This window comes from Cardiocondyla obscurior, linkage group LG06 (assembly GCF_019399895.1).
Source record: "Cardiocondyla obscurior isolate alpha-2009 linkage group LG06, Cobs3.1, whole genome shotgun sequence".
Taxonomy (NCBI): Eukaryota; Metazoa; Arthropoda; class Insecta; order Hymenoptera; family Formicidae; genus Cardiocondyla; species Cardiocondyla obscurior.
Genome location: NC_091869.1, coordinates 6,645,366 through 6,666,260, shown reverse-complemented (window position 1 = coordinate 6,666,260; position 20,895 = coordinate 6,645,366). Strand labels below are relative to the sequence as shown.

The window sequence follows — 20,895 nt, the reverse complement described above, 5'->3', positions numbered from 1 at the left end:
GTATCTCATTCTTATCCAAGCTAACGCGCTACAACAGAATTTAGACACTGAACGTGTCAAATATTAATTCTAATGTATCACGAATCTGTGCCTCATGGAAACGTAGTGTTTATCGATTAGATCGATCGTCTATAATTTCCGTAATCATCATAAAGAACCAATATAATTAACGTCCGAGTGTACATTTCAACTGAATTTAAAGCAACAAGAGGCGCTTTGAAGTGCCAGTCGTGAGAGAAAAAGTACGTGATCTTTAGCAGAATATCATATTTAAAACATCGGTGTTAATTAGCTGTTAATTGCTGTCAAAAAAACATAAATAGATTAACTCGGCATCGAGTTCGGCGTTTACGAGAAGTCCGTGCGAGAAGGACAGCCGATCAGCTGACGAGCAGACCTATCGCTGTCTCACTTCTTTTACGCGGTCGTCTCTTTCTCTCTAAGGGCCGAAATCTCAAACGGTCAGTCTAATTGCGGAGTTTCGGGCGTGTGGACGTGTCGCTAATCGCTCCGTAATTTGACGTTTTTTTTACCGCAGATAGGATAGTCTCGTACACGAACAAGTGTCGACGTCGTCAACACCGGAACGAACGATCATTTTCTGTACGCCTGAGTTATCTCAGTCGTCGTTTTGTGCTCCGTTTCGTTCTTCAAAAAAGTGTATCGGAACGACAAGGCTACGTGCAGCGCGCGGAGCGCGCGGAGTGTTCGACGTGAATTTGCCTCACTTCGGACATTTCCGATTCCGGCTCCCATTAAAAATTTTCCTCGGCAAGTTTCGGCCGACCGGCAATTTCAGAGCGCAAGGAGATCTGCTACTTCGCGCGTCTTCTTCGTCGCGGCCGAGATTCTCATCCCATTTCGAACGAGAGACTTTTGGAGAACTCGAGGAATATTAAGCGCGTCGGGGACCCGTCTCATTCGCCGCTTGATACAAATTCACAGCGTCGTTCATCCCGCCGACGAGGAACTGACCGAAGAGTCAAAAGTAATCTCGCTTTACATCGCGGCCGGCTTCTTGCGACGAGACCGAGGACGACTCGACCGAAGGACCCGGTGGAAGGGAGCAACGCCACGGATATCGAGGATGCAAATTTATACGGCGGATAATCGTTCGTCGCGCTTTCTTAATTTTAATCGTTAAAAATTGCCGCGATAATCCACCGTCACTCTCTCGGTCGTTCGTATCTCGCGTGATGGTGTTAGTGATTAGTGACAGGGATTATAAAAAAAAAGCAGAGCAGTGGAATACAGTGCTGAGCAATTGTGAGTGTTACAAGACGTCAGGATAACCCACAAACCGCCACTGAAGGAGGGAAGGAGGGAAGAAGGGAAGGAGGGAAGGAGGGAAGGAGGGAAGGAGGGAAGGACGGAGGGACGAAAAATAACTTACCCTAACCTAACCAAAAGCTACAAGTAGTAAGTGTACCCTAATACGCCTTCGGCTGTAAATCACTAAATAGTAATTATTACAAAGACATTATTATAATTAATTAATGTCCTAAAATATAATGACGCGCGCGAATTCGGATCTTTCATAAAACCGTGCGCGCGTGCCTCTTCCATTGTTGACGAAAAAAAGAACAGGAGAGAGTAACGATAAATTGCCGTATAAAAATCTCGTACTTTGTATTTACGCTTTCGATATATAAAAAAAAAAGTCTTATTTTAACAAGCGTCGCCATTACATTCGACAGTATTGTTTCATAATATCTATACATATTTATAATAATATATATCACAATTAAATGGACGTGCGACTGGCTTTCGCATGAGTGTGCCGTGCGCGTGTGTATGCGTATTTAAAGAGACAGACACTGAAATGATATGGCAGAAGATCGTTCTTCGGTAAATTGAGCGCGCGGCTAGGCTCGCAGCGCGCTAAATGCTTCATTACTGTGATTTCTCTGGATCACCGTGGGACGCGATCCTCCTCGAATCCGTATAGCGAATCCCGACGATGTTCCAGAGTGAGAAAATCTATCGCGAGCACTTCCCATCGTCGCGTATTAAAAATTACGTGCGCCCCAATGACGAGTAGTTGAGCTGTTTATTTTGAAAGTGACGTGACTAAAATATTAGAGCACGATGACTTTTGAATGTGGTGTACGAGGCTCAATCAATGCGATTTACGTATTACGATATGGTTCTGTCCGATCTTCCTCGCGTTATTTTCCAAATAACGCGCGATCGTAATAAAGTAAATTAAAAAAAAAATACTTACTCTATAAAAAAAAAAAATAACACGTGTACCGTCAATTAATTTAAAGAATTCCTGCAGACCGGAGCGAATTAAATAAACGGTTAACCGCGAGTTCGATGAAATATCTGACTGTCTAAAAGTCATTGTTCCGTTGATGGGAAAACAAAAGCCCGTGATATAATTTGAGAGTAACCGCAAAATCGTTAGGCCGCAAACTCGAATATCGCGGGTTGATATCGGAACGGGAGTCTTATTTTTCTATTTCGCGACCGTTGCGGAAACTATAATAGCACTGTTATAAAGGAAGAATCAACTATAATTGTTAAATGACGTCAATGGTACGCAGTGTTTAGTAGTAGATACTAATCTAAGCAGTCGATATTTAAGATGCCGCGAAGAGATCCTCCTTCAATTCTCGCTCGTGGAAACGCTGAGCAATCTTGAACGGTTCAACTTCGTCTCCCGCATCTCGCACTAAATGTATATGTTCACGCATCTCGTTAACGACGAGAACAGCGGGAATTGTCGTACGGTTCGTGTTATTCGCAGTCTGCGGACGTGATCGGTTTTCGCAATTGACAACGGCATGCGTCGGTTCTCTAATCCGCGCCGCAGATCTGCGTATTCATTGGTCTCTACTTGTGGCGTCGCAATCTCACCTGAAACAAAGAACAACTCTCTCGAAAAGCCGGCTTTTTTTTTTTTTTTTTTTTTTTTTTGTCAATAATATATCGCGGGTGGAAAATAAGAATTAAATAAAGTAAATTCTTAGACTTAAAAATTTGAAAGAACAGGCAAAATGAAGATGATGTCAGAGATTTGTGAATATTCTTACCTAGCGTACGGCGGCGGCGGCGTCATGGTTGGAGAGACGATGCTTATGGTCGTCGGGATAACGTGTCCTGAGGATAACGGCGGCGTGCTGCCATTGCTCAACCTAATTAATTGACTAGGATTTAGCTTGATAGCGTCGTCGTAGCTCGGCGGCGCGTCCGTTACCGCTTCGTAATCTGGTGGCTTCTGTCTAGACACGCCCGGCGGTTCCTCGATGGAAATCACGTGGATCGGGTCATCGATCTTTAAAAGGAGGTGATCGGCTAAGTTAGCTTCGGCGTATCATAGAATTCAGTTGCATAACTTTGCGAGGAATTGCATCGCTTACTTTCGCGTCCGAGTGTTCCCTTATTTAACTCGAAGAATTTATGTCAGTTAGTTAATTCCATTCGCTCTCTGCTTAATTCTGCTCAGAAAGCCTCGTTGTTAAAGATAACGTGTCTAATTTTGTAATTAGTAAATTTCTTTTCATTTTTCTTTCTTTTTTTTTTCTGCTTCTTCTTTTTTCTATTGTACAGTTCTACTCAGCTTTTAATTCGAACGTTCTAATATTAGCAAAGATGCGCTCGCGTGGCAGAATACGTTACATAATTAATCATTATGGAAATACATCGTCCCCGAGATCTATTTAAAATATCCAGATCGGCGACGTGCCGGCCTCGTAGTTCTCGCGATATTCTACGTGCGTTATAAGGATATTCACCCGGAAGTGCACACCGCGCTATATTCGTCGTAGGTCGTCTATAGATATCTACGTACCTAACTCTCTTGGTATTCTTCGGAAAGCATTGTAGCCAGCTGAATGTAAGTCGCGAAAGGGCGCACGCGAGATACATATAGGGTGACGTACGAGACGCGCGCGACGGACGAGAATAGCCGCGTCTATTTGTGGTGGTAAAAAAAGACTCGCTGGAAAATTGCATAATGAGCCTAAGTGGGAAACGGCGAGGTGAACAACTGCGACCCTCGGGGGTCTCGTCTCTCGCGACCGCTCGAAAAATTTCTCCCCGCTAAAATCAGGCTTAATTACCGTAAACGAACGAACGCGAGCCTGCCTTGTGTGATTCGTGGCATTTCACATTTTATTTATACTTGATCGGAAATGACGTTTTCTGGTGGATGTCACACTCGACGATTAAATCACCGAGTAACGATAATTGGGTCGCGTGAGAAGTGCGATATTAGATGATGTAAGCTATCGCAATATTTTTGTTACGTAAACAGTTACTGCAAATAAAATTAATTTTCCTTGTAAATGTTTGTGCAATACTTAATTAATTAATTGGCAATTGAACCGCGTCGAGAATATAGCCGGCAGAAATTGATAACTTCCAAACTTGTTCGAGGAAGTGACAAACATACGTATTTGACGTCACCGTTTGTTAAAGATTAGAAAATTACGTAAAGATTCCAGTGTCACGTCTATCATGCTGCAAGTATCTTGATAGTCGTGTTTATTTAAAAAAAATTTTCCGAGCGCCGCATACTTTGGCTTTCTTCTTCGAAAGTTAGGTCGCGATAAGTCGCTCGTCTCAAAGGTTATCAAACTTCGGCGGCAAGATTAATTACGTATCGACTGAAATAAATTTCAGAAAATTAAGTAATATTTCCTGATTGGGAGAACGATCAGATTTATACGAAAAGACAGAGAATCGCGTGATAAAGCCGTGGGCAAAGCCGAAACATATAATTAATTCCGATGTGTCATACGTTTAACGCGAACGAGAAATAAATACGTATAAAACATAATTTCGAATTGCATAATTGGGTATATACGATACACATATATGTATGTGCCAAGAGTGGTAAGACAATAAAGGCATTTCATTTGAGAAAATAAACACATATCTTTGCTTCGCGAGAAAATGCTGCGCCGCTTGAAAATTAAATTTATCACATATTTTCGATAAAGAAAAAAATTTTTATCAAACCGATAGAACTGCATTAAATGGGTCCAAGGATAAGCGACTATAAATACTGATTGGTACACATGTTTCCGGGTGAATATCCTTATAGCAACACTCGACATTAGAGACCGCCACGACCTCCTTTGCCGATGTGCGCTATATCTTTTTTGCATATACAATGTAGCGAAGCATAGAGAACATTTAAAACTGGACAGGCCGTTTATTTTACATAGAGAACATTCGTCGATAATTCCGCAGAGAAAAATGGCTTGTGATTTTAAAATAGCGTCGGCGCGAAAAATGAGGAGATCAGTAGTCAAACGAAGTATATATATTACGCGCTAAGCAAAGAATAAAGTTACGACGTGACAATATATATTTTTCCTAACAACAGTAACACCGATCGAACGTGATCCTACGACAGTGACGTTGCGTTAGACAGAAACCGTAAGAGAGCCGTGAGTCATTCGTACCGATAGCGTTTCGATCTGTACTAATAATAATGATGACTTGCTATTTAAAAAATGTATTACCGGTTTCGTGGAAAATCGAAGGCATTCGCGGAGCCGTTCGTAATATTTCCGTCACTCGAAACCGTAGAGGAGGAAACGACACGTGACGCAATCGTAACTCTGCGCCGCTCCGTGGCCGATTCGTGATTTTGCAATTAGCCTCGCGATCAGAAGACTTCACGCCGGTTGAAATTTTTACGATGTTCGTAAACATCAAGCGCATATTTGCCGGCAAGAAAGTCTGTGACGGACGCGGGGCGTGTTGACTAAGCGTTTTAATGATTTATGAACACGTATTATCACAATGTATTATCTGATATGTATAACAGTGTACTCTTTTTTTTTTCTTTTTTACCTCTTTTTCATACTTTTTTTTCGCATCTTTCGTTCTCCCTGGGCACCGTCCGAAGGAAAGGAAAAAAAAAAAAAAAAGAAAGAAATGTAAGAGCTATAGATCGTGGTATATTATTAAGCTTCTTATTCTGTCCATCGTCGCCGGTAATTGCGGCTTTACTGCTAGGCTAGGGTATATCTATAGATAATACGCGTTCTTTGTGATCTATAATAGGGGGTTGACCCGGATCGATCTAAAAACGTTTTAATCTCAGGGGCCTTCAACCGCGCCGACGACCTGCATCTTTTCGGACGGAGCCTAAAGCGATCGTGTTCGAATAATACTTATTATTATTCTCAGCATCGGTGATAAACATTTGGTAAATTTAATTAATTTAATCTGTAAAAAGTAATTTAAAAAAATATTGACGATAATATTATTATACAGACGTAACAAGCAATAAAAAAAAAAAAAAAGAATCGTAAAATTGTGACAAAACTTCGCGATTATACGATATAACTTTGCAATATTTATTCGGATCAAAGTTACGTCGTGACGTGTGTAGAAAGGCCGTTAATAATGATTGCTCGTATTATAGAAACACACGCGTGTAAAACTTTATGAGACAGCGATATGATTAATGAAGCAGGATTCGTAAAAAAAAAAAAAAAATAAAAAATAAAATAAACACAATTAATGACGTCGGAAAACCGGTAAATGTATACCGTGCCTCTTGATTTGTTGATATACCTATAGTTTATAATTCTAATTGTCCTCGTCCAAGCTTATCTCGCGTCGAGCGGGCACCTCGTTCGAGGCGGCGAATAAATTAGTCAGGGTGACGATTCATGAAATATTACCTGAGCCGTGATCGGATGACTTGTGTGCTGCATGTGCGTGCTCGTTCGAGTTGGCGGTGCGTGCAGCCAGCAGCACATCGCAGCGCAGATGAGAAGGGCTCCGGCGACAATGCAGGCGACACCGACGTAACGCACCGGCTCGACATAGTTCTCCGCTAAGCCCAACCAGTTGATGAGAGCCCCGACACATAGCAAGACCATTCCGTACCGGTACGGACGTTGCGATCTCCGCGATTCCTCCAGAGACATAGCTGAAACATGAAACGTGGGTTTTTTGTTTTTTTTGATATTTTTTTTTTCTTTTTTTGAACTTTAATTATTGTAAGTACGAAACGTGAAACGCACATGTGACGAATTAAACGTAGAGAGAATTTTTCTCGCGAAAGAGGATATTTTTAAGAGAATAATACGCGCGCGTATGTGTATAATTAAGTAGCAACGCGAATAAGGAAATAAAAAAAATCCCTGAGACACAATACCCTGTTTAATTTAGTGATGCTAAAAATAGATCGCGAGACAAACGTACGTCACTACCAATCACTTGATTTGTAGGGAATGACATTCGTGAATATGAAGTCGGAGATCATTTCACTTAATATGAATGATGTTAGCATTACAGCCGTTACAAACATGACAACGTTATTCTGGTTTTATTAAAATTCAATAGCCCCAGGGAAATATTTAACGGAACAAAATGTTTCGCGTGATTTTATACGTGAATGGACATCGTAATAATTTTTGATAATCTTAGAGCTGCAACAGTTCCGGTTGTTTCGCTGTTAAAAGATTCCGCCCGCCTATATTAATTCTCATTCTTACGTCACAGCGCGATATAACGCGAGTCGGGCTTGTGAACGAATTCGCACAAATGGCAATTGGTAATAATATGTAATTATATTCGTACCCATTGCCGAATTAATAAATTATTTAAAAACGTAATTCATCTATTGAACTTATCGTTCTACATAATTGATTGGTTCAGCGGCTATAAATATTCTTCGATTATCTACAAAGTAGGCTACATGCAAACGATTATAACGCGTAGATAAGCCATGTCGACATTACGAGAACCGATCGATAGTCGTCACGTCCGTACTTTAGTATTAAATCGTTATATCGCTACATTCAAAAATCCAATAACGCTGCCATTGACGCTGTTTAAAAAAAAACGTTTACGTTGCACTCCGGGTCGCGAAAGTGTAACGCGAAAGCCCCTTTTCGGAAGCGACGCGCTCTAAAAAACGATGTAATCACTTCGCGCGTCGCGATATATTGCGTATATAATTACCGCCGTAATACCGCGAAATTAATTCCACTTTGATACACCTTGGTCTTCATTAACATCGGTAACATTAATATTAATAATCGAAATATTGCAATCTACAGTATCCACGATAATGCGATTTTCAAGTTTAAACGTATGCAAATCAATGCGACGTGCTTTATCCATCTCGTAGATTATTTAATAAATAATCCGTGATTCGACATAGCTTCTCAAGGTGGGAGAAAAAAAAAAAAGAAGGTGTTTCGATATTATTTCCTGCAACCACGCCTTGATTGCACAAACACTTCGGCCTTAAAAACTCTACGCAAGTTTAATTGACGTAACATACTGTAATTATTTTACCGCTCGACTCGTCCATGGTGTTCGAGGTGTCCGGGGTACGGGCCAATAATGTGAACGTTGCCTCTCGACCAGCAAATTTTCCTGGCGACTAACATATCGCGTCGCGGACTGCAGTATATAAGGCGACACGAATATAATAGAGAGAGATCGTTCAATTCCGAGCGTCGATTATACGATCCGTTTCCGAGCGCGTCACCGAAATCGTAAAGATAAAGTTTTATTTTTGAAACGTTATCGCCCGCGCGATCAGCATCCAGGCTCACCTGGCACGTGAGAGAACGCCATAAAATCGTCTCGCTCGCGACGATACGCGGGCCTCTTCTTCTTTATTTTTCTCCTTTTCCCCACCCTCCCCTTCCCCCCGCACGCATTTCCATGTGTATCAACGCAGATACACACGCGTCGGACAGACTCCGTGTGCGTGCACAAATCAACGCAATGACGCGGCCGCGAAATTAATTCCAATTTACATACATACTCGAGAAACGACAGCCAAGGACGTAACTTATACTACGGACCTCTTCAAGAGGTTAGACCGTGTTCAATGAAGTGTAGGATATTGGTTAAACACAAGCTGTTCCGACGCGGACGCGCCACATTTTGTTCAAACCACCAAATCACCATGAACTGAGATCACGCACCGGAGGATCGCAGTTCACGACTCAGCGAGCGTCACCGTTCATTGGATTTATTTGTATACACATTTAATATGTGATTACAATTTATATAATTATTTTGTTTATCCACCGACGTAAGGAGATACATTCGTTAAAAAAAAGAAAAGAAAAAAGAAAAAAAAAATCTACACGCAATTGACAAATAAATCGCGTGTCATTTTATAGTCATATTCTGTGTTGTTTTTATCTCAAATCGTTTGATGAGACTTTTCTTTTCAAAACAATAGGAATAATTCATAGATAATTAATACGTGATATTTGTATAAATAAACGTTATATTTTATATAACGCGCAAGAGTAAATTTCACTTAACGGTAAAATTTAATATAAAAAGCTCTAATAGTTTTTTTTTGGTAGTTAATATTTCACAGAAATTATGCAAGAATCTAAATGTATTGACGTAACAAATAAATCCAATTACAAAGACTGATCAAGTGCATTGATATAAATCAAGATAGATTTTATCATTCTCGGTTTTATAAAGTATCACTTATTCAATCTCAGATTTAAAAGCTGACGCGCGCGACGAAAGTTCGCTGACAGTGTGATTAATATTTTATTCCCCTACATTCTTTAAAAGTTCCTTTCTCGACACGCGGTACGTAAAATTGACCGTTTTCCAACCATAATTTTCTTTTATCTGCCAGCATATGTACAATTATCTGTCGTATCTGCCTGATAAATAATCTCGCATGTCAAAGCACTGATAGTGTTATTGTTCGACTGATTAGGTAAAATTAGTTTGCCCTTTCTCCGCCGCCTGTATAATCTATAATTTTAGAAACATTTCTATGTTTTTAATTTGCTGAGAAAAAGGAAGGGAAATACTAATTTATTCCTGAAGCGATATCTCGTATGTCTATTTGCATCAGCAAATTGCGTACATTTAAAGCAACTCAAATAAAAGCGTGATAAATCAGTGATAGCGCGTGCATATCTAATTATTTATAGCACGCAGTCACATGTCGCGTAAAATCATTAACACGCCAGCAAAACGAACTGCATTTAAGAAACAAGGAAATTAACATAGAAGCCTTCGTATTGTTTCGCAAATATTCCCATCCTACATACGAAGATGCAAATGTAAAACGATGAGAAAAAAACCGTGAAAGAAAAAAAAAAAAATATATACATACAAGAAACAGAGAACAACGCGTCTCGAAGATTAGATTCAAGTATTAAAATGATAAGTATCAATAGTGTCGTTAATGCTGAAACTCAAACAATTTCCGCGGCCCTTCGTTCGAGCTCATTTGTTTGACGCGTATATCATTCACTGACCATCTAAAACAAACGATCGTGCACTCGTTTTTTTTTTTTTTTTCTTACCGCGGACAAGAAGTCAGCTGAACTGTACAGTACCTACGTAAATGTATTTCCCAGCGGTTGGCGAATCGATCCGTCTGTACTTTCGTGCATTTTGCATTTCATCGAACGGCTCCCGCACGCGTGCGTGACGGATCTTTTAACATTTGCATGTGCGTGCGAGATCTCCCGTTCGCGCCGGGTTCCCCGTAAAACGGTCAGAAAACGGCTCGCGACTTTTACGTCGACGACATGCACGGCGGCCCGACGTGCGATAGTTACATGGTTACTCCGTTGCTTACATGACTTGACCTTAACCCGGTTTCGCACCTCGCATACAGTAGCAGTGGATAAATAAACGGGTTGACTTTACGCTCACGATTGTCGCTCCGAGTTGTCGGTTGTCGGTGAAAAATATCGGCGAAAATGACTTTATTTACCGTTACATCTCGCGCCTGCATTCGCGTAACGTAACTCACAAGAGGGCCGATCCGGCCTGTTTTTTCTGCGAGCTTTCCACGTTCCCATTTCCCACCCGTTTGGCACGTACGAAGATCCGCGCTTGTTATTTTTATGAGAGATATTGCTTGAACGCAAACTTCGGTAGCGAGCACCAGCCAGTTTTGTTTTCATTTATGGGGTTTTTTTTATATTTTTTTAACAGGCAGTTTGGACAATTAAGTATTGCAAAATCTGTAATTGCGTGGCTTTTGTAAAATTTTAATTCGTGTTTATTTTCTAAACGTCACGAAATAAATATTCTCCGATGACGCTTATGTTGTCACGTAGTAAGGAGTTTTTATCACACTCCTACGTGTTTAATAGCGGACGAAAGCTGATCGCGGCTGCAGAAATTCGACGAAGAAGAGATGCAATAATACATTCATAATATACTGCGTCACTGATATAGCGCGCATTATCGCGCCTTCATAGACTCAACACAAACATTTGTGTCATAACAGCGAATCGTTTCAGTTGCACTCTTGTAAAATTATTCATGCCTTTCAGAAACGATTGCTTACTGAGTCACAAGAAAAGATAAAAGTGCATACAGAACATAAAAAAAATATTTATATACTTGTACATAATTGTTTAAAAAATTGGAAGTCTACTCTGCTATATTTTGAAACCTCGTATAAAGTTTTATCGGTTGAGATTATAATTAATAAAAATCCCCGTAGAATCGCGTTTATTTTACATAAATAAAATTATTACGGTGACGAGCAGATAATACGCGCGTACAAAAAAAAGAAAAAAAAAGAAATGTTTGCGCGTATTTAAATATCTGCGTATCACGACACGTTAATAATGCCGTGTTAATGCAATGTTTAACTTTTCCACCTGATATACGCAGATATTTCTCGTATGTATACCTGAAATGATATATGCGTTCACAATTCAAACTGTTGCATATGCGGAGAATAAAGAACGCGATAAGGAGATGACAAACACGTTCTCCGTGAATCCGTCTTTTTAATTTTAAGGCACATCTGTTATGCGGCCGTGTCATAACAATATATACCTAACGATGTTTCACAACGAATGGAGAACAACCAGATGTACATACATTAGCAAACACCTATCCTTGTGATTACTAAATTAATAAATTAAAGAACTCCTTGCAAGTGAGAAAAAAACGGGTCGAAAAAACAATATCGATAAATCAAAAATAGTTAAAAGTGACTTCACTTTTGTTTTCTTAAATAAAGATCCTATTATTGCAATTTGTTTTAACAATATTAATGTCAATTTTATACGGAGCTACATCTAAAGCTAATGAAGTAAAGGCACATAAGATATTAATTTAATTTAATTAATTAAAAAAAAAAATTCAGAAATAACTCGCGGATGAAAAAGAAAAAAAAAAAAGAAACTGTCTTACCTGAACTAGATTCCGTGATTTATGTTACGTTGTTCGATGTGGGAAAATTAAAAAAAAAAAAAAAGAAACTTTCTGTACGCACTAATCTCGACACATTGAGTCCCCGATATTTTGTTGGCTGGTTCTCGCTGCTCTTTTGTGATACGAGGCCCTAAACGGCTGACCTGACGATACACCAAGAGAGCGCAACTCCCACGTCGAAGACTCAACGCAGACTGACGCGGCTCACGCGGCAGCTGTTCTCATAGGTCTATCTAACCCACGCTGCCAGTTACTGCTCGAGTCAGACGTGGGTTTATCATTGTCAAGCATATTCTCAAGCAATATTTCTCAAACTTGTCGCATTCCTCATATTTCAAACTTTTTCTTCAAGTACTTCAGTATAAAATCACGTTTTTTTTTAAATAATTATACAGAAAAAAAGACTTAATCTAATTTGATAACAATAACTATAGCAGAAGTAAAAGTAAAGTAAGTAATAAATTTAAAAAGTAGTGTTTAATTTAAAAAAAAAAAAAAAGAAAAAAAAACATCCCTCTTTTTTTTTAGTAAATTTTCATTATAGATACAAAATATAATAGATTGTGCGATTTTTCTAAAAAAAGACAAATTTCAGTGTCGTCTGCAGAAGTCAACCGTGAATTATGCAATCGATACGATTTATCCTTATTCGCATTTCATTGAAACAAATCACTGTGCGCTTACTAAGAATGGAAAACGTGATTCTGGCTTATTATTTGATTTGCGCCCGGTTCGTGGAAAAAACCCGCCCGAGGGGCTTTACAGAATGTTGGATACGATCTATTCAACGGCGACGTGCAGCGTAGTGGAAAATTAGCGGCGGCAATTCGATAATGAGCGCTGGCAATATCTCTGACTAGTTGCTTCGATCGCGTATTGCAATCAAGAACATCTTATTCAAAACTAAACTGCACGATTGTTGCATCTATGCCAAAACCTGCTCGCAGCAAATCTGTTTACATATCTTGTAATATTTCCTTATCTGACGCTATCTTTGTATCTTGTTAACCAATTCCTGTGTGGTAGTTCTAACAAGTTGATTCAGCGATAGGACGGTACGTAAATGTAAGACCGGCGTTTCGACAATCAATGGAAAACGTTTCATTCATCAATATTGTTGTAAATGGCGAAAATACACGCGAGAGTAATTGAATTTTGCAACAGGTATCCGGCAAAACTAACTCTAATCTATTTGTGAATATGGTGCCTGATTTTAGATATCCCGCACTTCTTATCCGACGCCTTTATCGCCCGTGAAAATAAAATGAGAATAATAGGTACGAGGTTCATGGAACAATCTATACTTTTGCCTAAGGGGTTAATTCCATTCAACATCTAGATAAGAGATAACGCACGTATCATATTTTGTCCGCGATCGTGAAATCGGATCATTAAATTAATTTTATTTCAAGAGGATCTTTTTTTTTTCTTTTTCCTTCATTTGTAGGTCAGCGTAATACTTTCGAATTCAAAAAGAGTCGACGATTCAGAAAAGAAAAAGAAAAAACTATAAACAGATTAATTTTATTAATTTTGTTATTGATTTTTAAGAGTGCAGTGGCAACAAGTAGTTTAATAGTGCGTAGAGAAAAGATTCATTTCTGAAAAGTTCGAAATTATTTCAGTGATATCTTAATGATAAAAATTACAAAATACTTCAGTTAATAAATACTTGATATTATAATCTGTTTTTGAACAGTATAAAACAGCTATTGATACTAGTGATTATCTTAAGTATTTATCCGAAGTGGTTTCAAAGAGAAAAAAGAGAAAGGAGATAGAACATCTTCGGGAAATAATATCAGCTTTTGGAAATTACGGCCCGATTAACATGTAACGATTAAAAAACATCATAAGGTTTTGATATTTAACTACGAATTGTATTTATATGTATATTAGCTGTCTGGCACGTTGTTAAATAACAAATGATAAAAAAAAATTACGGAGCGAAGTGTTTTCAGTCAAGAAGCACTTGAGATCTCTTATCAGTACTTCTCTCGTTTCATAATCTACACAAATTAATTCTCATTGCTAAAAATTTATTCTAAAATATTTGCAGATTTTCAAAACACATTCAAAGAAATTAGGTTATTTGCGAAATAAATGCGAAGGGTTTGAAACAGCTTTAATGAAACTACATTTAATTAAAAAAAAAAAAAAAAAAAAAATTACGTGTTCTGATTAATAATAAATTGCATTTCAAGCATTTATCGAACATTATATTCATATCGATTAATGTGTGACCGATCGTAAAGTAATAGCAAGCGTAAAAAAAAAACAAAAAAAAAAGAACACCGTTGGCCAAACAGCTTGTGCATATGACCATCGTGCTCTACGTGTCCTTTCTCCCGTCTCGTTCTCATTCATCGCCAAGGTTATCCGGTTTTAAATGCGGAACCGTTCTTCCGTAGACATCATTTAAATACTCAGGTTTCCGTATTTTCTGATCGCTTTCAACATTCAAGTTTAACCATCGCATACCTCCGTGAATAATCTCTAACGTATACAGATATGTATATTGCAAATCATATCGAGCGTTATTATATTACGTCGGGCAAATTTTTTTTTTTTTTTTTTTTTTTTTTCTCTAAACGATTAAACGCGTGACCCATTATACACTATTTGACGCTAACGACAGACGTTTGCTTTCGGATATCAAGTAGGCGCCACGGCATTTGTAAAAAAAATTAGAATGCGTCTCGTTTCTCTAAGAATAAACATTCTGAAATGAATGGTAATTAGTATGGAATACACACGAAGGATGTGTTTTATTTTAATAATGTCTTCACGTCTCAAAAGGATATTAAGCGCATTTTAATAATGCTGCTGGCTACAAACGCGCAATATCGATGTTTCTCACATAACTGTGTGCATATAATTACATGATATTAATAACAACGCGTATACATAAAAAGAAATAAAATTAGAATAATCGGTACCTAAATATTTACATTGCAAACTATACGTTTAACGTTATTCTTAACAATTATAGATATAAAACTGTAAAATATTCTTATGAAGTAGTTATAAATAAAGTTATCAAGATATTTATTCAAAGGTAATAGATAAGCGTATGAATATATTAAACTGAATAAATCTTTAGATTAACCATCACAATATATATTTATTATTACTTGACGAATATAAAAATTTATAGAAATTAGTTAGGCAATTCATAGGTTAGGAAATACATATTAATATAATTATTAGGTAATATAAATATTAAAAGTGAATTTATTTAATCAAACGTAAAACCACAGTGTGTTCAACGGGGCATCAAGCTCTTACCTATTAGACATAATACTTAATAATTTCAATAACGGACTGTAGATGCGTGTACATACCTCACATGGTGCTTTAAATGCCTGCCAGGCGCTAGCTGCATTCTCCCACTATCATCCTTTGCTGGCGACCGAACACGAGGCACGTGCTCGAGAATCTTTTTATTCGGACCGAAAGTGATACGACTATTTGATGTACGGAAACGTAACCCGGCATTAATCACCTCCTCTGTCCAATTCTTTGTACACAGAAACCACTCGTGAAACTACTGTATCCGTCCTCTGTTATTAACAACGTTTCTGCCGGCCGAAAATGCTCGCACGATGCAAGCGTGACTACCGTTGAATATCGTTCAGACGAAACTCGGTTAACATGAGACTTAATCGACTATACCGCGCGTAGTACCGAATATAATATTTAATGTAACATCGTTTGTACGACGCATTGTCGGTGCAAAGCGAACGAAGTTAGAAAGGTCACAGAGTACGCTGCTCGCCCGGAACATGTGGCTGCGTACGAGCTACGTAGGAAGGTGAGGCAAGTGGGGTGAAAGGGGGGAGGCTAAGGTGAGGAAAGCGAGCGCCGAACTGCGCAGCCGCTCTCACTCACTCTTACACGCAGCACCTACGCAGGAGACACGCCACGTGCACCGGAAGTGTTACGTACCTCCGACGTACAATATATTCGGGCACGGATTAACTTCCTTAACGAGTGCTCGGCATACGGAGACACCTTGTTAAAAGTACACATTCCTCAAAAGTATATTTCATTCCCGTTTACGCGAGTATTATATTTTTTGGAGCGATTGCCGTGACCTGCGAACAAGTGATTAGGTCCTTTTCGACCGGGCGCCGAGAGCAAGTCGATCGCTTTACTATTAAGAGTGTTTCTGCCGGCCGTGTGCGGAAGATCCTTTTGTGCGTGAACCCCGCGTAGCGGGAAGGAGACGGTAGAGGACCAGCGTACGTGGCACGTGGCGCAGTACATGAGTCGCGAGTTGATCACATGATCACCGGGCATTCACCTTGAAGAGCGATAAGCTGCTCGAGTCGGTCGAGTGCGTAGTTAGCAGGGTCAGTTACCGCCGAAAAACTACTTCATTCTCTGCTTGTAAAAGATACCGAGCGCAAGCCGCGCCATCGCTCTCCCATTCTCTCCCTCGACAACGACGGAGCACGCAGCACCTACGCGGGAGGCACGCCACGTGCACAGGAAGTGTTACGCACATTCGACGTACGATATATCCAGGCACTGGTTGACTTCTCCAAGGAGTGCTTGGCATCCGGGGACACTTTGTGAAAAGTTCAACTTTATTCGCTGCTCGTAAAAGATTAGCTAACGTGAACTTAAGTTCCACGACCGACATTCTGTACTCGTAAAGTACACTCGTGGGTACGATCTCGTCGCGGTGGGTGGACTCGACCGAGGAATATAAATTAAATTAATTCGTTTTCCGTTTTAAATGAATACCGACCCTGAAAAGAAACTCAAGTGCCGTTGTCGCCGATAATTAATATACGAACCGGTTCGTCGGTCGGTTCGGTTCGTCGGATTTATTTCGGGAGTGCCGTAAAGTAGTGTCGCGCGATTTTAATTCATTTTCCGCGTTTTTCGCGAATATCTCGCGCATCGAAGGAGGATCCCGGACCATACCAGACGATCTGAGAGGAGGAGGAGGCTCAGGAAGGGCATCGGGCATTGCGGAGCAACTCGGAAGGTGAGAATCATTTTTTTGTCTATACAAAATTAATAGATTCGCCGTTCAGACAACAAAAAAAAAGTTTTTTGAGCACTTAATTAATAAATTAATTTAAAGACGCGTATACATTTTTTTTAAACAATGATAATTATTTTTAACATCTCTATAATGAAAATTTTTATTTCTTTGTTGCAGATAAAAGTTCCAAGGAGAATTCAAAGTGCCGTCCGCCGATATTACTGTTTAAACGAACCGCAGGCGGTTCGTCGGTCGTTTTTACGGTAGTGTCGCATGGTATTCGGGCGAGTGATTTTATAATACGATTTTATTTTCAAACGGGAGTTCCGTAATAGCATCGCGCGATATACAGTGTTAAATAAGTAGTAATTCTCGCGATTCTAAATTCACGGTCGCGGTTTTCGCGAGTGTCTTGTGCGCGGAAGGAGGACTCGACACGTCCCAACTGAGAGGAGGAGGAGGCCTCGGAAAGGCATCCTGCTCCGGCGGAGCAACCTTTGGGTAAGAATCACTTTCTTTCCACAAAGCTAATTCTTTTACCATTTCAATAACCGAGATCTTAATTTTTTATTTTTTAATTGCTGAACTAATTAGAGATGCATCACAATTTTTTCTTTAACGGTGAAAATTATTTTCAGTCTCTACATTAATCTGTTTATTTGTTTGTTACAGATCATCGTTGCAGTATCGTCAACTCCGCTGCTGCACATCAACCGGTGAGTCGCACGCTTTTATTATAATGTGTTTTCAGGAAAATAATATTATATGTAAAAAAAATTAAAAATTAAAAATAAATATTACAAAATTTAAAAAAAAAATTAAAATAACAGAACAGCAAATATGAAGCTAATATTTATTCTCGCGTAACGCAATAAACCAAGCGAAAAAAACAAATTAGTAACGTAGAAAAAAACCGAAACGACTAGATCTCTCCCTTATTAAATAGAAATGCGTATTATTCACCGTTCCTCTAGATATCTTTCCACACATTAAGCAAACGGAAAAATTTGAGCAGTTACAAATATTTGCACGTCTGGTCAAGATACCTTGTGCTTATATTATCATCAGGAAAGAGCATATAATGACTTTGTAAGAGACGATGTCTTATCTTCTGGTTAAAATAATGCGGTTAAAATAGCTACAATATATTATTGATTACATATACATATGTAAGTATTGATAAAAGATTACCTGACAAATGACATGTAGATTTAATCTTTATTATAAATTTATTAAAACTTGATGCAAGATAAATATAATGTGTAACCGTACTATATTAAAATCTATATGAACAGCATATTTTCATTAAGTTTTTAATAAAAATCATAATTTAATAATATTACAATATCTCATAAAGTTATGCTTGAATCACAAATATAACCAAAATAAGTTTATCGTTTTACTTAGTACATTATACGGCTCTGATTTCTTAGTGAAAAGAAACATTAGTATAATTACGTAAATTGCCAATAATATGAGGTCAGTGTAGGAGGCTGCAGTATCGTATAACGTTGAGATCATCGTAGTAATTAGCATTGGGTTAATATACAGAAATGGAAATTAAGACACTATCTCAAGATAGGTTAAACCTTTCTAAAATTTATGTATTTACATAATTATATATTAATTTCTAACTCGTTCTATCGAATTATAACAAAAAATATACTCAAAGTAATTTAAATTTGCAAATAAAATGTTATATATGTAAAAATTATGTTTATTTGCTTCACAAATCTTTCATTGCTGCATTTTTATATTTAAATTATATATAATGTATTTTACTATACAGTATGCAGTACAATGTTTAAAGTAATTAATTACACTTTGGGCTAAAGTTTTGATTCTTAGATACAGTATTGTAAGCTACACTTATTGTATGTATTTTTACATATATACATCGTTTATTGCAGTCTTTAAAGAAATACTAAGCCCTGAAAATTTTTATCCCATTACTGCAATTGGTTCTCGAACCTTTTCTTTTGTACGTTTCTTTTCCTCTTCTTCTGGTAAATCTTTTGGCACGTCTGGTAATAAAACATCCTTTGGTAATTCAGGAGCTCTTTCATCGATATCTGCCTCTACCAAGGCATCCAATTCTGCTTCAATCTCACTTTCATCAATTTCGTCTTCTGTGGCAAATGTTGATGTTAATATTTCATCTATTTCTCTTTGCTTTTCGATGCCTTCTTTCGTTTCGTCCATAACTTTTTCGATTTCGTCGATAGATAACAAAGCATGTAATTGCTTCATTGCAGTATTGCCAGCTTTTAGGCCATCGATGACTTTTATTTCGACTTGAGCATATTCCAAGTCATGAATCATACGTTCTAGGTTTTCTAGCTGACCATCTGCGCGTGACAAAACTTGTTCTTGATATTTCTTTTTGCGTAACAAAAGTATTGCACGTCTGTAAAAGTTAAAGTTATACAATATATTTAAAACAACAGTATTATACATTATATTCCCCTTTTTTCAATATCTTATCTATAAAAAATTGTAATTAAAAAGAAAGGGTGCTCACTCTTTTTTCCCATTTTTTAAAAGTTCCTTCGCAAGCAGTCGTTCTTTCTCCAAGCTTTGTTCGATCTTTCTCTGGTACTGTTTAATTTTATCTCTTGTCTGTTTCACTTGCTGCAAGCATAGTAAAGATGTTTTAAGGTTATGATACGCATTGTACATTTATGCTGCTCCTAAGCTTTATAGTCAAGGTTATACGCCGTTCGCACGGCAACGCGAATGACACAATGACTAATAATTCACGGGGAGAGTGAAAAGCAATCGGTGATAAGACAATGATTTAGCAATCGCAATGGTAATGTTGGGAGGGTTAAGCATATTATTTACCAAGATCGCCTTGTCTTGCTCGGTGACGCGGCTCGGCGGCTTTTTCTTCGTGAAGAAAATTCCCATCTTGCGATAATACGAGGCGCAAGTCCGATTTCGCGATTGTATTATACTCGCGTGTTACACACGTCACGTCGCGATTTCGAGAGGCACAGCGTCCACCCCCCCGCCCCGCGTGCGCTGGATAGCGGCCATGCTGGATATGATCTCTCTCGCTCTCTGCGATAGTTCGATAGCTTGATAACTCGATTCTCGAAGCAGCGGCCATCATTGTTACGTGGTGGTAAATTCACGCGGCAACGCGCGACACGGACACGAGCACGGCGCGGTGATGCTTCGAAAGTTACAATAGAAATTAAAAGTTTGTCGAGCATAAAGCGCGAGGAAACGCGAGTTCGCGGGTGGCAAAGTGAGGATACAAGCTAGTCGCGGTGAGAAGCGTGGTCACGGCTGGAAAGACAACGAAAACCGGGTAGCTACAACGGGAACTTTGTGATCTTGCTGCGCGAGACAGTAAGAGGTAAGAGCAATCCAAAGTAAAATTTATTGCTCGGATAGACTCGTGTAGGAATTTTTTTCTCTCGACGGTTGTGTTGATTATTAATTTGAAAAATGCGATAACTTGGCAATTTAATATCGGGAGAGAAAAAACGCGGTGACCAAACGTGACTTTTTGCAGCCGGTAGGTATAGTCATAGATTCGATTGGCAGGGAGCAATGAACGACAAAGACGTTAGATTGAATTGAACAATGTCCATTATATTATATATTTTATTCCCACATACACACGGCACGTTGTGAACCTTTTCTTAAATATTAATAATATTATCGTAATAATAATAATCATAATCATCATCACCATCGTCTCATCTTCCACGTCATTATTCTCG

At 38.6% G+C, this 20,895-nt stretch overlaps 2 protein-coding genes across 5 annotated transcripts; both read right to left on the bottom strand.

Annotated features, from left to right (window-relative positions):
* Positions 1-1,604: 1,604 nt before the first annotated feature.
* Positions 1,605-16,584, bottom strand: LOC139103442 (uncharacterized). 4 transcript variants are annotated; one of them, XM_070658113.1, is made up of 4 exons: positions 15,507-16,584; positions 6,651-6,901; positions 3,039-3,280; positions 1,605-2,862 (listed from the first exon to the last, which is right to left on the bottom strand). In XM_070658113.1, exons 2-4 carry the CDS (start codon positions 6,897-6,899, stop codon positions 2,859-2,861), a joined length of 495 nt encoding a protein of 164 aa, XP_070514214.1. In that variant the 5' UTR covers positions 6,900-6,901; positions 15,507-16,584; the 3' UTR covers positions 1,605-2,858. The 4 variants fall into 4 exon arrangements, with proteins under 4 accessions (XP_070514214.1, XP_070514212.1, XP_070514210.1 ...); XM_070658111.1 differs by lacking the exon at positions 15,507-16,584 and adding an exon at positions 12,142-12,478; XM_070658109.1 differs by lacking the exon at positions 15,507-16,584 and adding an exon at positions 8,278-8,594.
* A 1,787-nt stretch (positions 16,585-18,371) lies between these two features.
* On the bottom strand, positions 18,372-20,606 carry Vps20 (vacuolar protein sorting 20). The gene is made up of 3 exons (XM_070658108.1): positions 20,006-20,606; positions 19,683-19,792; positions 18,372-19,568 (listed from the first exon to the last, which is right to left on the bottom strand). The coding sequence occupies exons 1-3, from the start codon at positions 20,069-20,071 to the stop codon at positions 19,103-19,105; spliced, it is 642 nt and encodes a 213-aa protein (XP_070514209.1). The 5' UTR covers positions 20,072-20,606; the 3' UTR covers positions 18,372-19,102.
* Between the last annotated feature and the right edge of the window lie 289 nt (positions 20,607-20,895).